Below are 17,651 nucleotides of genomic sequence, written 5' to 3' on the forward strand. Positions count from 1 at the left end.
GCGTGTGGCCCGCGCTGCCGCCGCCGGAAGGCGCTGTGCTCCCATCCATCGCCCCGTAAACACCCGCGGTGGGGGGGCACCTCTGCCAGGAGGGGTGATCTGGGGGAGGAAGCCCGTGCCTGGGTGTGAACTGAGCAAGGAGTGGGGGTGAGCACAGGGGGTGTTCTCTGTGTGCCCACGCATAGGCTCGCTGGGAGGGCCAACTGCCGGGTAGGTGCAGGTAGGCAGGGGGAAGGCAAGTGGTAAGCAGCCTGGACCCTCCCACCAACATAGGTGCCGGTGCCTTGATGAGCCTCTGTCCCTGAGACCCCAGGCCTTGGCTTCTCTGTCTCTTCAGCTTGGAAAAGAGGAAAGGAGCAGCAATCCCTTCCCCCAACCCCTAGGAGATGCTTAGTTTGCTCACCCTGTCAGTGAAGACCCTCCTGGAGTGTTAGTACAGAGACGCCAGCCCCTGTGTGTGCCATCCAAGAGCTCGCTTGGCCCCAGGGATAGAGCCTAACTGGGCAGGACATCAGGCTCCTGCTAGGGTCTAGAGCAGAGCACTGAGAAACTGTGCTCTGGCTGAGGCCATAGCTCTCCCTGAGGACCTAGACCTCCTAAGTAGACGTGTATGTGGGCCAAGCATCACCCTGCCTCAGTCCCTCACTGCTGCTCCTATAGGGGTCCATGAGGAATCATGGACATAATTCCAAGAGGAATCAGTACCAGACTGGCCTGGTCCCTGCAATCAGACCCTCAATCAGTGGTCAGATTCGCAGCCTGCCCAGGAGCCGGTGTTTCCCACCATGCCCACCTCTGTCCAGCCTATCAGGCTGGACACTAACCCCAAGTAGCCTAGCCCCTGAGGCTTCCTTAGAGACTGACATGAGGGAAACAGTCTTCCCCTCATTTCAAGTATGCAGAGAACCTCACAAAAACAAGGGTTGGTTTTCCCACTGGCCCCCAGGGGACTGGCACAGTCAACTAAAGATAGGGCGGGGATGGGACGCCTGGGTGGCTCAGTGGTTTAGCTCCTGCCTTCAGCCCAGGACATCATCCTGGAGACCTGGGATCGAGTCCCGCATCGGGCTCTCTCCATGGAGCCTGCTTATCCCTCTGCCTGTGTCTCTGCCTCTCTCTCTCTCTGTTTCTCATGAATAAGCAGATAAATAAATCTTAAAAAAAAAAAAAAAGATGGGATTGGGGGGGAAGGACACCCCAAGCTGCTCACATTAGTGCCAGCAAATCCATAGAGAGAAGAGGAACTGCCCCTAACCTAATCCCTAACATAGGAAATAGCATGAATTTTCAGCTCAGGGAGACCTGGGTTCAAATCCTTAGTAAATGATCTCATTTTCTCATCTACCAATAACTAAGAGAATTCTTACTGGAGGATCCAATGAGGAAATTCAGGTAAAGGGCTTCCCTGAGCCCTAACACACAGCAGGGATAGTAGATGTTAGCCATAATCATCATCATCATCACTATGGTTATGTACCCCAGTGGCCCATCTGGGGCATTGCTGTAAACACGGGGATAGCTTTCCAGGAAGCTGGTGAAGATGAAACTCCAGTGTTCCTCACTCGCAAGCATCCCTTCCAAGTCTCTGCATCCAATTTTGCCCAGGTAATCTTGTATTGTCTTTCTTGAGGAGTGCCTTCCTCCCCAGGACCTATTACCTTTGGGTCCCACAAAGCCTGATGACACTTCCTACTTCCCCCACAGCACTGAGCACAGGACCCAGAGTAGATGAATAAGAAGGTGGTAGCCGGGAGAATGAAGAGGAGGGATGAAGGGGTGGGGGAACTTGGTGGCCCTGGCAGGGGAGCAAAGGGTAGCACTCACCCTGAAGAAGGGGGCAGATCTTCCTCCAGGCTGTCACGCTGCCCTGGCTGGTGTACTGGCCCAACGCCACCTCCAGGAAGAACACCGGGATGCCGCAGGTGAAGAAGAAGATGAAGTAGGGGATGAAGAAGGCCCCTGTGGAAGGAGAAGATCGGCAGGGGCTGAGCCCTCCATCCTGTCCTCGGCCCATCCAGGAGACCTGCGTCCCACTGCTCGGCCTCCTCAGTCTTCCTCTCCACCCTCCCGGGGCCCCATATTGGCTTCTGATCTGCAAACAGAGGCAGGCAGAAATTTTCTAGTCTGAACCCCACTGGGGATAGGGAAGACCTTTGAAGAAGGAGTGAACGTTTAGGTGGAAATCCTAACAGATGCACTGCCTATTTTCTCGGTGTGCTTAACAAACTTAGTCCAATGATTATTTTTGGAACTGAAACTTGTGTTCTGTATAATTTGATATGCTTATTAAATTATCAAGTTTGCTACATTTTAGAGAAAAACAAACAAAAACACCTTGGAAAATTATTTTTCCTCTAATAGTTTTCAGATGGATTTTTTCCCCCTCTGCCAGGCTCTGATCCGAACTGGGGTCACAGCAGAGAAGTCCATTCCTCCACTCAGGCAGATTCTCGGGCACTGGGGTTTTGGCAGCCATGTGATTAGGCCTGACCTACGGGCCCACACAGGAGGCCAGGCTGAAAAGGCATCCAGCAAAGTAGGCAATTAGAAGACACCCTAAACTGCCAGCGCCTGCTTCAGTCACTAAGACATACATACATACCTCACCCCAGAAGTGTAACCAAGGGGGAATGGATTATTGTTTACTGCACCATAATAACACTTAGCACTTATGTGGTGTGTACCGTGTGCAAGGCATTCTTCTAAATGCTCCACCGACATCAGAATTCTCAAAGAACCACCTCCCATGGGGCAGGTTACCATCATTATCTCCATTTTACAGATGAAAAAACAGAGGCACAAAGCCAGGTGGTTGGATTCTGACTCTGTGCTCTTACCCACCCCATTATAATGCCTTGCAAATAATCCATGTTACTTTGTAGGAAAAAGTAGAAAGTACAAAGGGGGAAAAAAGGAAAGACACTTTGTATAGCCTTCCAATTTTCTTATAAACACACACACACATATATATAGTATTTTTTTGGCAAATATGAGAACCTAATATATGTTACTTGATAACCATTTAAAAGCATGTCACGAACCTATTATATCAATAAATATAGATGTCATCATTTTAATAGCCATATAGTATTCCACTATCCTAATTCATTTCATTGGTACCTCTACTGGCCTTTTTGGTTGTAATCCATTGTCAACATCCTTGTGCACTTGGCTGATTGCCTCCTTAGTATAAATTTCCAGTTGACGAATTGGTACATCAGAGGGTATGCATAATTTCTTTTTGCTTTTTTTGTGATAAAATATATATAACATAAATTTTCCTGTTTAACCGTTTTTAAGTGTATGGTTCAGTGGCATTAAGTATACTTACATCGTTATCCAACCACCACCACCATCAACTTCTAGAAACTTCTCATCCATCCCAATCTGAAACTCTGTAGCCATTAAACACTAACTCCCTATTCCCCACCTCTTCCCAGCCCCTAGTAACCACCATTCTGCTTTTTCTCTATGAATTGTTTTTCTAGACACCCCATGTAGGAGGAATTATACAGTACTTATGTTTCTGGTGCCTGGTTTATTTCACTCAGCATAATATCTCAAGGTTTATCCAAGCCATTTTGAGGCTGAATAATACTCCCTCATGTGTGTATACCACATTTTGTTTACTCATTTGTTCATTGATGGACATTTGGGTTGCTTCCACCTTTGGGGTTTGAACATTTTTTTAAGGTTCTCTGATGTGCATTTCCAAATCGCCCTCCCAGACTCTCATACAGATCTGAACTGCCAGTAGCAATTTGTGAAAGTGAGGGAGAAGGCTTTGTGTGTGAGTCTTCTGGGCCCTCCAGAGCCACAACAGCCAGTAATTCTCCAAGTCCTGAAGTCCTACTTACCCCCAGGTTTGCCGATACGTTCTGAGTACCACCAGAGCATTCCTAAACCCAGTGCCAGTAACACCATTGACTCCAGTTTACGTGGCTTCGGTGGCTACAGGGGTGAGGCTGAGAGGCAGTGTTTGGGAGAAGTGTTTGGGCTCAGGGGCTCTCCCAGAAGACACTTTACTGGAAGTCTACAGCGGCATGTGATCCATGGGCCCCTTCCTGCTGTGTGGAGATCCTTCCCTCTCCTGAAGGAGACAGCTTCAGCTCTACCCTTGGTGTGTAGACTTCTGCCCCGCAGAAGCCAGAGAGAGCTCAGGAGGCCTGGAGCCAGGCCACCCTCAGGCTGAGTCTGCCCTAGAAGGTCAGCGCTAGGCCTGGGCCTCAGCAGGCAGTGGGAGGAGGTTGGTTCTGGAGCGCCTACAGGAGCATCCTCCATCCTCGGCTTTCTTCCGGGGTTTTCAACACACTATCTCTGCAAATGTCTTCCCCCCACAATGAACTTGTGAGAATCCTCACTAGGAGAGACTGACCTGGCCCACAATCCTCTTGGCATCTGCCCAGGCTCTAGGCACAGGCAGCCTGATGAGGCCCCTCAGGGATCTCAGGACTTGAGATGTGTTTATCATTTCCCTCCCTTTGTTCTCAGGTATGCCTTACTATCTCTGCCAAGTTCTCGCTCCTGAACCACTGACAATCTGGAAACTCTGGAGGATGATCTAGTTTAGTGATTCCTGCTTTTTTGAAACCAAAGACATTATTGCACCAATAACACCATTTTTTTCATTCCTCTTGAAAGATTTTTCCCTACTGAACTGTTTATTAACTAATAATTAATTATTAATTGATGAATGTATCAGTAAAAACATATTTAACTCCTTTTTAACTACTTTTTTTCTTTTTCTTTTCTTTTCTTTTTTTTTTTTTTTTTTTTTAAGAAAGGCAGACTGCCACATGCAGTGCCTCATTTGGTTGTGTCTGAAGTCTTGGAAGCTTGACTACCCTTCATTCTCCTACCAATGGAACTGAAGAGTTCATTTGGACGTTCTAGCAGGGAGCACAGCTACTCCTATACTGTCCTCCCCTATCAAAGAAGGTCATCCTCTTAGCTGATTGCACAGCTTCAGGAGGAACACACATGGAGCAGTGCAGGAGGAAGGGGACACCCACCTAGCTGGCTGGATCAGCCGAATCAAACCTGGCAATCAGTGGGGTGACAGATGTTGCAGCCAGATTGCCTTCACATCCTAACTGACTAAAGATTTATGGTCAGCTTGAGATAAACCCTGTTATCACAGTGAGTTAGTACAATTCCAGCCTAGAGCAAAAAGTTGACATTTGAGTTAGTCAGTGAAGTCATAGATCCATTATTAAATTGTCTGATATAAGGAAACCTGCATCCCTACTTTCCTAGAGCCCCAAAGACCAGTGGCCTCAGATTGGGGCCCATGACCTTGGTTAGCTCCCTCACATAGGGGGAGATGAGGGAGACCCAGTAGAGGGGTGTCAGCATGTCTTCCCCAGGTATTTCGGTTGGGACAGAGCTAATGAGATGAACACATACCCTGCCCAGTAACTGCCATCTGGCACTGCCTCTTCACAGATGACCCAGGCTCAGCCCAGTGTCACTGCACACTGTCACAGGGGCTTCTCTCCCCATGCCGCCCCATGACCAGCCACAGTGCAGCCACCAGGTGGGACGAGGTGGTATGGGCACTCAAACCCAAAAACCTATCTCCGGGACCCTCATTCTTTCTCCTTTTCAGATGGCAGGGTGAGAGATGTGGGAGCCAGTGAACCAGGCTTCCAGGGCTTGCAGCTACCAATTACTTCTGTGGTCTTGGGCAAGTCGCTAAACACTCCAAGGAGCTTCCGTGTGCTCTATGAAAGGAGGACTCAGCCTGGGTCATCTTCTGCTCCAGCACTAATGCCCTGTCCTGGCATAGGACAAAGAAACAAGTCACTGCCCCTATCACTTCTCCCTGTCGTCCCTAATCTCTGGCCAGCATTCACTCCCATTCCCCATCCTGCCTCCGTAGCCCTGACCTGCCAGGAAATCCCATTTCTATTTCTTTGGGGCTATAGGTTCAAGCAGTTGGGTGTAATAACTCTAAGTTTTGAAATAGAGCAAAATACACAGTAGATGCTCAGTAAATACCTGCCAAAGTAAATATGGGGGGCACCTGGGGGGCTCAGTCAATTAAGCATCCGACTCTTGATTTCAGCTCAGGTCATGATCTCAGGGTCGTGGGATTGAGCCCCGAGTCATGTTCCACACTCATCGGGGAGTCTGCTTGAAATTCCCTCCTCCCCCTCAGTTCCTCCCCCTCTGCCCTCTCTAAAATAAATAAAGAAATATTTTTTTAATTAAATATGAATAGTGTTTAGAAGGATTTTCTAAACAATGATTATTTTTAAATAGGAATATTTCTTCTTTTTTACCCTTCTGGAATGTTTCAGATTTCACAATAAATGTGTAAAATTTCCACAAAAAGAATAAAGGTATTTTCGAAAGGCAAAGATGAATCTGTCCAGTCACAAATAAATTCATATAAACAAATACTTCCATTTGTATGAAAATTCCAAATAGGTAAATCCATAGCCACAGAAAGTAGATTAATGGTTGCCAAGGGCTGTCAGGGAGAGGGAATAGAGTGACTACTAATGGCTTTGGGCCTTCCTTCCAGAATGATGAAAATGTTCTAAAATTGGGACACCTGCGTGGCTTAGTGGTTGAGTGTCTGCCTTCGGCCCAAGGCATGATCCTGGAGTCCCGGGATCGAGTCCCACATCGGGCTCCCTGTGTGAAGCCTGCTTCTCCCTTTGCCTGTGTCTCAGCCTCTCTCTGTGTCTCTCATGAATAAATAAATAAAACCTTAAAAAAAAAAAAGAAAATTTTCTAAAATCAAATGTGGTGATGGTTGCACAATTCTATAAATATACTAAAAGCATTTAATTGTACACATAAAAGGATTAATCTGGCCCCTTCCCAACATGCCCCTACTTATTCTATGGGTGCTGAAAAATAATAAAGTTATGTTTATTTAATTTTAAAAAAATCATAGACAACATAATATTTCTCTGCTCAAATTCAACAGTTCCCATCTCACTCAGATCAGAGCCTACAAGATGTGAGCCCTGTTACCTCTCTGATCTCTTCTGCAACTCTTCTCCCCATCTGTCACTGCCCTCTAGGCTGTTCTTCAAACATGCTGGGTGCACTTTCACCCCAGGACCTTTGCACTTGCTTTTCCCTCTGTTTGGAATGCCCATCTATAAAATTCACTCCTTTAGCTCCTTCAAGTCTTTTTCTGAAATGTCACCACCTCCACACAAGCTTTCCTGGTCACCTTATTCCACATTTCAAACCCTCCTCCCCTGCCCAACAATCCAGCATTCCCTACCCCTTTTATCTGCTTGGTTTCTCACCATTCCACTCCTCATCATTCAACATACCATGCATTTTACCTCTTGGTAATCTGTCACCCTGCACTGGAATATAACACACAGAATGTGTTCTGTGTTGCATCTAGAACAATGCCTGGCACATGACAGGCCCACAACAATACTGATTGAATGTATGAATCCTATCGGCACCCGACATTGTACAGAATCACAAAGGACTGTTGTTATTCATTATGATGATCATATCTTACTGGACCCTCAGATTCCTTGGTCCTGCCCATTACCTCAGTTATCCTTCTTGGTGGCCCTGGGAGGCATCATCCCATTTCATGGAGGAGGACTGGGAGGTGGAGCTAGAGCTCAGACCCAGGCCCTCCAACTCCATTGCACGCTCTTTCCATGTTACCACATCAGCAGGCAGGAGGTGCCCAGGTAGGCCCTGCCTGGCTGTCAAGGCACAGCTCGCCCCACCACGCCTACCTCAAAATGAACTCACCACCTCCATTTTTGTAGCAGAGATAGGGAAACCTCCAGACATTGCCCAGCCCAATGATCTCCCCGGCCACTGACAGCACAAACTCCATCTTGTTGGTCCATTGGCCCCGATCCTTCACCTGGTCCTCCCCTTCCTGGTCCAACTTCTCTCCCTCCTCAGGGAGCCAGGAGACAACGGGAGGCCCGTCCTCGGGGACTGCCACTTTTCTGTCCATAGCCACGTGACGGACTGGGAGGCCGCAGAGCGAGAGTGGGCAGGATGGTGAGACAGGACCTGCTGGGTGGGAGAAGTGATAAGCTGTATAACCCGATGGCATGCCCTCCACCCCTTCGTCCTCCAGCCTCGTCTTTTATTGTTGTTGGAATATTGCTGTCATATTTCATATTGTTGGAATCTTGGTTGATACTGTTGGGCTGTTGATTTTGTTCCCAAATTCCCAATGACTTTTACACCTCAAGTTAGGCTTTCCTCTCATGACTCAGAGAACAACTAGGGGGCCAGTCTTAGCTTGTCCATTTTGCAGAGGGGGAAATCCAGGCTTTGATGGATGAAGTGATTTGCCCACGACCACACAGGGGTAGATTGGGATGAAAAGGCTGGGGTCTTTCATTCCGAGTCCCTTTTCATATTTATAGCCAGCCAGCATCCCCGCTGGCCTGGCTGCCCAGCTCCACAGGGGCCAGTGAGTGGCGCCAGCGCAGCCTCTGGCTTCCAGGCCAGAAGGGATCAAAGCCTGCCAGGGGTGACAGAAGGTCAAAGGGCAGGTGTGGCCCAGGTGACTGCATGGTCTTCCCCCAGCCAGTTGTGTGCTCTTCCCCAATCCAGGCAATCGATCAACCCAGGGTAAACATGGGAGCCAGCTAGCTCTGGGCATCTGATTGGGAGGGAAGGAGAAGGTGGGGCCTCTGAGCAAGGCCAGATGAGACCCAGATTGGGGCCAGGACCAAGTATAGGCCTTCGAGGGAAACCTGGCTCTTTTTCTCTCACTTGTGTCTCTGTCCTGAGAACGAGCAAGGGGTTCTGGGGGTGGATCCCAGAACTGTAATCACTCGGGTGGTGGTCAACTCCAGGTCAAGGTGGTCCCACCAAGGGAGACCCAGATGAGGCTGTGCATGATAGCAGGTCACTGTCCTTCCTGGCTCCCTACTCTCCTAAAGAGTCCAAAGCGCCCTGGACTGCCAGAAATATGGCGTGGCCTCTCTGGGTTTTACTGTGTCCCTACCATTGTCCACTTGTTGACTTCCAGGAGATAAACGGTAGCACTGCGGCGTTGTACCTGGAGTTCTGGTTTGCCTTCCCCGCCCTCCCCACCCTCCCCCACATAGCCACCCTGAGGCTCCTGGTGAGCTGCCAGGAGGAGGTGTCGTGGCTACAGAGGCTACAGAGGGAAGCACCTACCCACCGCCCCTCACCTCCACCGGGTGCTGGGGGACTCAGGGTGACCAGAAGCTACCAAGTGCTCCACGCTCCCCCAGGCTCTAGAGAAACACAAGGGATTCTTTTTACTAAAAGAAGTGTCTGTGTTTATTTGTTGGTCCTTTTAACCCAGGCAACAGCCCAAGCCCTAGTCAGTTAGAAAGGCGTGGCAGGAGCCATTTGAGGTTATGGAAATTTTTGAAGGTGACTTGGAGGGTATAGGTTATCCCAGGAAGGGGAAAGCCTGTCAGGGTGAGATGGGTGTTGGGATCTATGCACAGTCTCCATGGCAAGTTCAGCCCAGGAAGAAGGATGAAGAGAGAAATACCTGATGGAAATCAGAGGTGTTCAGCCTCTGATGTCAGGGAGGAAGAGGAAAGGCTTCCAGGTTCAGAGGAGACTGTCAGACCCCAGGGGGAGGTTTTGAGAACCAGAGTATCAGGTTGAAAGAATGGCAGCCTGCCCCCAGGGGAAGAGTTTGTGCTACCTGAACCAACTGGAAATGTTGCTACAGAATTGGGGCTCAAGCACCCTGAGGAATGGCCCTGGAATCGTTATCAGACAAATGAATCGATGAATGAATGAATTAAAAAAAAACATTAATGGAAGAAGCACAGGACAGGAAACCTAAGATCTAGTCCAGATCTAGCCAATAATAATATTAATAAAAATTAACATTTGAGTAATCGTTGTGCCAAAAACCTACACTTCTTCACAGAGGTTATTAAATTTCATCTTCTTTAAAATCCTTGAAGTGGGTATTGCTATTAACTCCATTTTATCAATGAGGAAGTGAAGCTCAGAGAGACTAAGGAACAGAACTTGACACCCTACAGGTGTTCAGTAAAACTATTTTTGAATGATTTAAATGAACTTACCGATATAGTAAGTGATGGAACTGAGTCTCTAACTTGCTGTGTGACTTTAGGCAACTCACGCGTCCTCTTTGGGCTTTAAGTCTCCCTGGAAGAGAGAATGAGCCCTGTTCAACAGGGATGTTGGGAAGGTGGAGGATAAAAATAAGATCCATATAAGACAAGGAGAGATGTGTGCCTTTGCTAGCCAAACCATAGTGTAGCTCAGCTCAAGGTGAGCCCAAGCACAGAGGTCACCAGCAGGGTGGTCAGAGGACAAGCATTACTGTTCTCAGACCAGAAGCAGCTATGTGAGGACCACGCTAGCCTCAACAGTGGAAGGAGGGGAGACCTGCCGGGGCAAAGGAATAAGCCATGGGAAGAGCCGAGGGGAATGCAGGGTGGGGAAGCAAAGCTCAGAGCCCAGTTTGGGCACAGGGTTTGGCTTGTGTCAGGATAGGGAAGACAGAGAAGAGAACACACACTGATGAGCTGGTATGGATGTGACATATTTGGTTGATTTTTGTTTTGTTTTGTTTTGTTTTTAAGAAAAGGTTACTGGAAAGATCATAATTTGTAGATTAGAATGAAAAACTGGAATGGCAGAAAGAAAGCCAAGAGCATGTAGAAAAGAAAGCTGGCCCCGTGCCATGGTAAGTCAAGGGGAAACAGGCCTCCAGTGCAGCAAGCGGGATTCAAGTTAGACTCAGAGAAGAAATGTCCAGGAGGATGTCAGACATGAAAACAAGCTGTACAGAATTCTCCCGTGGGGCTGACTTTTAAAAGCCAAAAGGACGGCGTGCCTCCCTACCCTCTTGCCCTCCTCGCCCTGCTCCCCACTGTGCCCTTCTATCTCTGGCCTGTTTGCTGGGAATAAACAACAGTGTTATCCACAGTCAAGATGACTTCCAGAGAGCTCTTCCTCCCCAAGATCCTCCCCAGCCCCTAGCATCACCTTCCCACCCCAGCCACGCAGGAGCAGGGTACAGGGGCATGGATTGGAGCTCACCATATGACAGCGCCCTCCAGAAGCAAAGACACCTACACCCACACGGAGCTCAGGGCTGCCCATCAAGGAAACCTTCAAGAAGTTAGCAAGTCCAAAATTAACCGCTCTCAGGAGCTGGGCATGGGTCAGGGTCCAGCGGAGAAGCAGACAGGTGGAGAAGTGCCTGCAGTTCCCCGAGGGCTGCTAGGATCCCAGCTCGGCCCCATCACCCTGCCCGGCCAGCACAGGACCAGCCCAGCCCCGGCCCTGGGGGCACGGGATGCCCCAGCCCCTGCTTCAGCCCACACCCACATACCAGTTCCCGTTTCTGTACACACACTGGTGCCATTCCCGTCACGTCCCCTTGCACACACATACCTATGTGCACGGCACCAAAACCTCCCTCCGTCCAGTCCTTCACACTCTGTGGGCCGCTTGGCTCGGCTAGTGGCCACCCGCACCTCCTGGCGGCTCCCTTGTCACCCTTCCCTGGCACAAGCATGCCATGCCTCCCCACACCCTGAGCTGGGGCAGCTTCCTCCTTCTGGGAGACACCTGGCTCCCTGCTTGCCCTGCTCCACCCGGAGAGGGGGCGGGAACCCCTCGATTGCATGGCTAGTTGCAGGTCATGGGGCCTCAAGGGTTGTCCCGTCCTCTCTTCCTTCCCACCCCACCGGGCACTGTCTGCTTCCCCTCCTTCTCTCAGTCAGGTGATCACCCCTCTGTCACCCACTCCCTTGGGCCAGCGCCCCACCTCTGGACTTTCCCAGCCTTGTCCCTGAGCAACTGAGAAGCTGTGGGAGGCTTGGTGGGGTGGGGTGATGCCCCTCGTCCTCAGACTTTCTTCCCACCCTGGTCTTCTGTACCCAGACACACACAATTCTGTGAAGTCACCTCCCTGGACTCACCCCTGCAGCCCCTCAGAGGCCCCTCTAAAGGACCACAAAGACACAGCCCACCCTCTGCTTCCTGCTCACCTCAGTCCCCAGCTGGGCTCCTGTGCTCAGCTCAGCTCCATGCCTCAGGTGCCCCCCACCGTCCCGGGGAAGCCGCTTACAGGAAGCCCACACAGACCGGACCAGAGAGAGGAACTGGTCTCCACCTTTGCTCCTTCTCCTGTTCCTCCTCCCAGTTCAGAATCCCATCCAAGTCGTTGTCCTGGGACTCCCAGAGAGCAGCCGTGTGTGTGTGTGTGTGTGTGTGTGTGTGTGTGTGTGTGTGTGTGCTCACGCACACTAGTGTATTGGGAAGTGAAGGGACAGAGAAATACCAAAAGCAACAGGAGGGACTGAAGCCAAAAGTTTGTGCACTAGGATTACAACATCCAACCCCAGGAAGCCAAGTCCTCTGTCCCTAGTCCCCCACCCCCATCGCCCTCCTGCTGTGCCCACCCCCTGCTGCCGCCCCCGCTGCTGCCAGCCCTCCCGGTGAGTGCTGTCCCCAGACGACCCCTCCAGACCCTCCAAACCAGCTCAGACTCACATGTGACTTCATCCCTCTCCGTTTGTCCCTCCCGCCTTCCCCCTTCTCACCGTGCCCCTCTGGTCTGCCCCTCCAGTCTGGCTCCTTTGGAGGGAAGAGGAGGATGTATGGGGCAGGGTGCAGCCTCTCTCCCCAGAGCAGTAGGATGGGAGCCACCAACCCCCCAGGCTGGGAACTGAGAAACTCAGGAGGGGAGTTGGCCTCACCAACGAGGGCTCGGGAGGAGGGTGAATCACCAGCTGGACTTTTCCACCAAGTACCTGCCCTCTGTGGTTTCAAGGCAAGGCTCTGGACCTTCACAACTACCAACCACCCTGTGCCTTGGGATTTTCCTAGAGAAAGTGCCCAGAGCAAACCTCAAGGAGCCTATCTAGAAAGGATACAAGTTTACCGTCAGACAGACCTACATTTGAACCCCTCCTCTGTTTGACCGTCCACATCCACTGGGCAAGGCTCTGAGCCTCAGTTTTCCTATCTGTAAAAGGAACAAAACAATACCTATACCTACTTTTCACTGTTAAAGACAATATAGTAAATTGCTTAGGATATTGTAGGTGCTTAAGCGGGGCGGGCTGTGGGGGGGTGGTCACTGGTGTTTGCTGTGTGTCCTCTGACAGCAGAGGCTGGGATGGTGTGGTGTCTGGTCCCAGGCAGCGATAATTATGCTCCAGTGACCTCTCAGGACTCGAGGCACATAACTGGGACTTGTCTGATGGCTGGGCAGCCATCAGTGGTGAATGGATATTAATTGAGTAAATGTGTGTGCCCCCTGCTATGTGTCCAGTGAGCATGTCCAAGACAGGGTCTCATCATTGGTCCCACACGTGCTCCTGTGGTGCTGGGGACAGGACAGTCCCTGCTCACTCTTTCAGGACAGTCAGTGCCTCTGTGGAGGCAATGAAGGTGCTTTCTTCAGCCCCAGGTGGTGTGGAGAGGGGGGAAGTCGTGGGGTGAGAGGGAAATTCCCCTTCGCAGGAGCTTCCCCTCTGTACTTGAGAACTTCCCAGCAGGGCTGGGGTGTGAGGGGAGAGCCTCTGTCTGTACTTTTCCATCAAGCAGGCCCAGGCAGTGGCTCACAGGCCCCTCTCAGCATCTCTTGTGGGCTTCCTCAGCCAGAGGAAGCCAGGGCTGGTTTCGGCTCTCAGACTCCATGCTCCGTGGCGCCCGAAGGCGGGCAGCAGGTCGGCTCTGGCAGACCCACGTGCTGCGGTTACCCCTGTGCTCATCTGTCCCTGCGTGCTGGGTCCTCCAGGTGGCAGCCACAGGGCTTAGTGTGCAGGGGACACCACAGTCCACAAGGGACAGAACAGCAGCGGCAGCTATTCCAGAACAAGATGCCCAGCCTCTCCATGAAGGGGAGCGAGAAGAAAGAGAATCAGACTAGGCAGAGGGTACATTTCCGGACCCATTCATTCATTCAAAAATTTTATTTCATGCCTACAATGTGTCAGGCTTTCCATCAGGACCTGGGCTTGCACATGGGTCCCCACCTGCAGTCCTGCCGCCTCTCCTTCGCCTTGTAGGGGAACAGCTGCCTTGTTTGCCCTGGATTCCTTCTAACTTGGAGCCCCACCTTTGTTCAAGCCCACCCAGGCCCCCACAGCTTCCTACCCCCAGCAGGCATTCAGACCAATTGCTAAACTCCAGAAGGCCAGAGATCCCCATCCTTCCAAAAGGTAGGAATCCCTAAATTACCTGGAAAGCCTACCTAAGACTGTTTCTACACTGCGAAGGGCCTGACGACAAGATGGGATATGGTTAAGTGACTCAGTTATCTTACTGCAGTGAGACCCCAGAGCCCCATAAAATATTCTCCTCACCACATTCATTTAAGTCCATGCATGCTTTTAGAGAGCTTGGCATGGAACCTACTTCCTGAGCATCCAACTCTTGTTCTACTGTATTGTTTCCCAGACTAGAAATATCTACAGGGTGGGGAACACACGTTTCCTAATTCTTTGTCTCTACCTCCAGCATTTTGTACAGTGCTGGCACTTGATGTTTGTTGCATGGATGGAAGGATGGATGGAACTTGAGGGAAAAAGTTGATCCCAGCTTTCCATTTTCTGAAAAGGCACTGTTCTCCCAGAACCAGGGGATAGATTAGGACTTGGGGGAGGCAGATCCTCAGATTCTTGGACAATACTGCTGGCGCTAAGCAGGACCCTGGGGCCACAGGATGCAGAGTTATTCTGGGGCAACCTCTCCCTTGGCTCCTCCAGAAATGCCTCACTCAATGAACATAGCCTTTTTTCTGGGCCCAATGCAGCTTGCTGCCGGGGGCTAAGGAGGCCAGCAGACTGCAAAGATGTCTCTAACCTCTTCCCGGGCTTTTGTGTTTAATTGACAGCCCAATGTGGTGGGGCTGGAGCCGTGGGAAAGAAGCTGGATTTGCTTGAACATGTCCCCATGGCAGCTCTTCCTACACCCTCCGCTGGACTCCAACAACACACTGATCTAGGTCTTACTATTTCAGCTTTATAGAGGAGAAAATGAAGGTTCAGAAAGGTGAACTTGCCCAAGGTCACATAACTAGGAAATAAGAGGGCTCAGACCCCAGCCAGGACTGCAAGCCTCTGTAAAGGATCCTACTCGGCTGACAGTGGTATGTCTTGAGTTTGTGCACATTTATTTAAGGATAAAGAGGGACTGTGTGCCTGTGTGCACATGGATGGATGTGAGGCAGGTACAAGGTGTGAGGTATGTGATCCAAGGCTCCAAGGAAGCCTGATGGACTCAGTGCCTCATCGGTCACTTCCCTGTCTGCAAGGCTTCTGCTTGCAGCTCCGGTGAGCTGTGCCACTTCTCTCCATCCAGCCATCACTTGCCCAGGTGCCCTTGTGCCTGCCTTTTGTTTTTGTTTTTGTTTTTAAAGGTTTATTTATTTGAGAGAAGGGGGAGGGGCAGAGGGAGAGGGACAGAAAGCCTCAAGCAGACCCCACACTGAGCACCAAGCCAGACACAGTGGAACTCGATCCCAGGACCCGAGCTGAAACCAAGAGTCGGAAGCTGAACCAACCAAGCCACCAAGCCAACCTAATGCCTGCCTTTCTTCTCTAACAGTTGGGGCTTCTAGACAAGAAGGGTCCCCTTCCTTTTGTGTCTTCTTCCTCAAAGAACTGTGAGATCCAGGATCTGCCCTTCCAGGCAAAGAAAGCAAATGGGACAGACAGTAAGCCCTCCCCCACTATCCCCACTAAAGCCAAGTCCAGGTATTCCTGCCCCTGTTCCCAGACCCCGACGCTGACAAGCAGCTTTGCTCTCGTATCTTTGCCTGTCAGCCCCCTGGGTTATTAGAGCAGATACCCCTCATCCATCCCCCCAACTGGTTTAATGACCTCACACTGCTTGGCACTGAGGAACCAAAAGGGATCTCACATCCATGACCTCATTTGAGCCCTACAACAAGATTGTGTGTACGTGGGCGCACAGTAGTCCCTCCAAAAATGCAAAGACCTGAATTGCATGTGACTTCCACAAAGACAGAGTTAGAAACAGGCCAGGGCGGGATGCCTCATCTCCTGAGGCTCAGGCCAGCGGATCCTTTTCACTCTATATTACTGGATCTCCTAACTAGGATTCAAATCACTATTACTGAACTGCAGGCAGGCATCCCTTCCCAGGCCTTACAAGTATTTGCAACTGTGCTCAGATGGATGGCTGGAGAGACAGCAGGCACACCCTCCGAAGGGCCTTCCCAGCCCACCCCACCTAAACCAGCAGCTTCCTACCCAGACCCAGTTACTCCTTCTCAGAGCACTTTGCTTTTCCTCCCTTTCGTTGGCCACAATTTGCTATTGAAGAAGTCGTACCTATTTTTGTACTGTCGTGTCTATTTCGTATCCATTTTGCATGCTTCGGGAGCACAGCACAGCACCACATAGTAGGTGTTCTGGAAATACGGTCAGTTGGATGAAGATGCCAGGTTTCCCTAGCGGATCTGTTTTTCCCGCCTTACGACTGTACTTGAGCCTGGCACACTTCGGGAATGCCCCGCCAGGCAGTCCAGGAAGAAGCAGCCAATGCCAATGAGCAGGAGGGTCTCCACCACTAACCTTACTAAATTCCCCAAACAGCAACAAAAAATCAAAAGCTGAAGACTGGCGAGGATCCCAGTGCGCTCTCCCCTCACTGGCGCCTCGGCGGTCCGGGCCGCTCCCCAGGCAGCCCCGGGAAGCCCCTCCCGTCTGAACACAGGCGGGTCACAGGCAGCCGCAGCCGCCACGCGTCCAGGGAGAAACGCGGCCGCGTGTGTTCAGGCGCAAACACACCGCACGCGCACCCGCACCCGCACCCGCACGCACGCGAGGTAAGGGTGCCGCTCCTCCACGCGGGCTGCGGACACACCTGTGGGGCCCGGCCCGGCCCGGCCTCCCGGGGTACGACAGGCTCGGCCCTCCCACCGCACCCTCTGCGCGGCCGGGCCCGAGCCGCCCCGCACCGCTTGGGCCTGTTCGCCCCCTGGCGGCCACGCCTGGCGGTGCCGCCTCCGGCGTCCGTCCCGGGCGGGGGAGCGGCGGTCCTGGGCCGGGGTCCCCCTGCTGGCGCAGCGGGGTAGTGCTCGTCCCGCCGCCCCCCGGCCGCCGTGCCCCGGGCCTGTCCCGTCGCCCTGGCGCGGGCTCCGCGTCCGCAGGCGGGGTCGGGAGGGAGGCGGGAGGCGGGAGGCGGGAGGGGGATGTGGGCGGAAAGAAGCCCAAGCACACCTTCCCTTCCTTCCTCGGGCGGGCGCCGGGTCCGGCCCGTCCCTCCCGCCGTCGCCGGCTCGCGGCTCGCTCCCGGGCCAAGGGGCGGCAGGGACAGGGTGCGCCGGTCCTCTCCGGAGCGAGTGCGTGGGGGCGGAGGGTCTCCGCGGGGCCCCCTGCTCGGCACCACGGTCCCCTCGGCTCACTGCCCAGGGGAGCTCAGCCAGGGAAGGGGAGACGCGGGGCGGGCGGGTGGAGGGCGCGGAGGCACGGCCCCGAGGCGAGGGCGCAGACACCAGGCGGGGCCCCCGTCGTGGCAGGAACGTGCGTTTAATGGGGTGAAGGGCGAGAAGCACAGGGCCGAGCCCACCCGCCAGCCCCGCGCGGCCCCCAGGCCGGCCTCAGAGCGGCGGAGGCGCCCCCCCACCCACCCCGCGGAGGCCCAGCCGCGCCGCCCGCCCCGCCGCCGGCCTCCCTCCCTCCCCC

The 17,651-nt window shown here is 52.3% G+C and overlaps 1 protein-coding gene across 9 annotated transcripts in view; it reads right to left on the reverse strand.

Annotated features, from left to right (window-relative positions):
- The window catches only part of SLC6A12 (solute carrier family 6 member 12), a 29,960-nt gene extending 14,609 nt beyond the window's left edge, over window positions 1-15,351 (reverse strand). For 2 of the 9 annotated variants that reach the window (XM_035706820.2, XM_025461773.3), the window contains exons 1-4: window positions 11,979-12,350; window positions 10,038-10,122; window positions 7,744-8,019; window positions 1,825-1,959 (exon numbers count right to left, since the gene is read on the reverse strand). In XM_035706820.2, coding sequence (XP_035562713.1) covers window positions 1,825-1,959; window positions 7,744-7,957 — 349 coding nt within the window. In that variant the 5' untranslated portion in view covers window positions 7,958-8,019; window positions 10,038-10,122; window positions 11,979-12,350. Of the gene's footprint in view, window positions 1-1,824; window positions 1,960-7,743; window positions 8,020-10,037; window positions 10,123-11,022; window positions 11,095-11,379; window positions 11,935-11,978; window positions 12,351-12,533 lie in introns of those variants that run through there. The other 7 variants (XM_025461775.3, XM_025461772.3, XM_025461779.3 and 4 more) reach the window with 7 other exon arrangements.
- Window positions 15,352-17,651: the final 2,300 nt, after the last annotated feature.

This window comes from Canis lupus, chromosome 27 (genome assembly GCF_003254725.2).
Source record: "Canis lupus dingo isolate Sandy chromosome 27, ASM325472v2, whole genome shotgun sequence".
Lineage (NCBI taxonomy): Eukaryota > Metazoa > Chordata > Mammalia > Carnivora > Canidae > Canis > Canis lupus.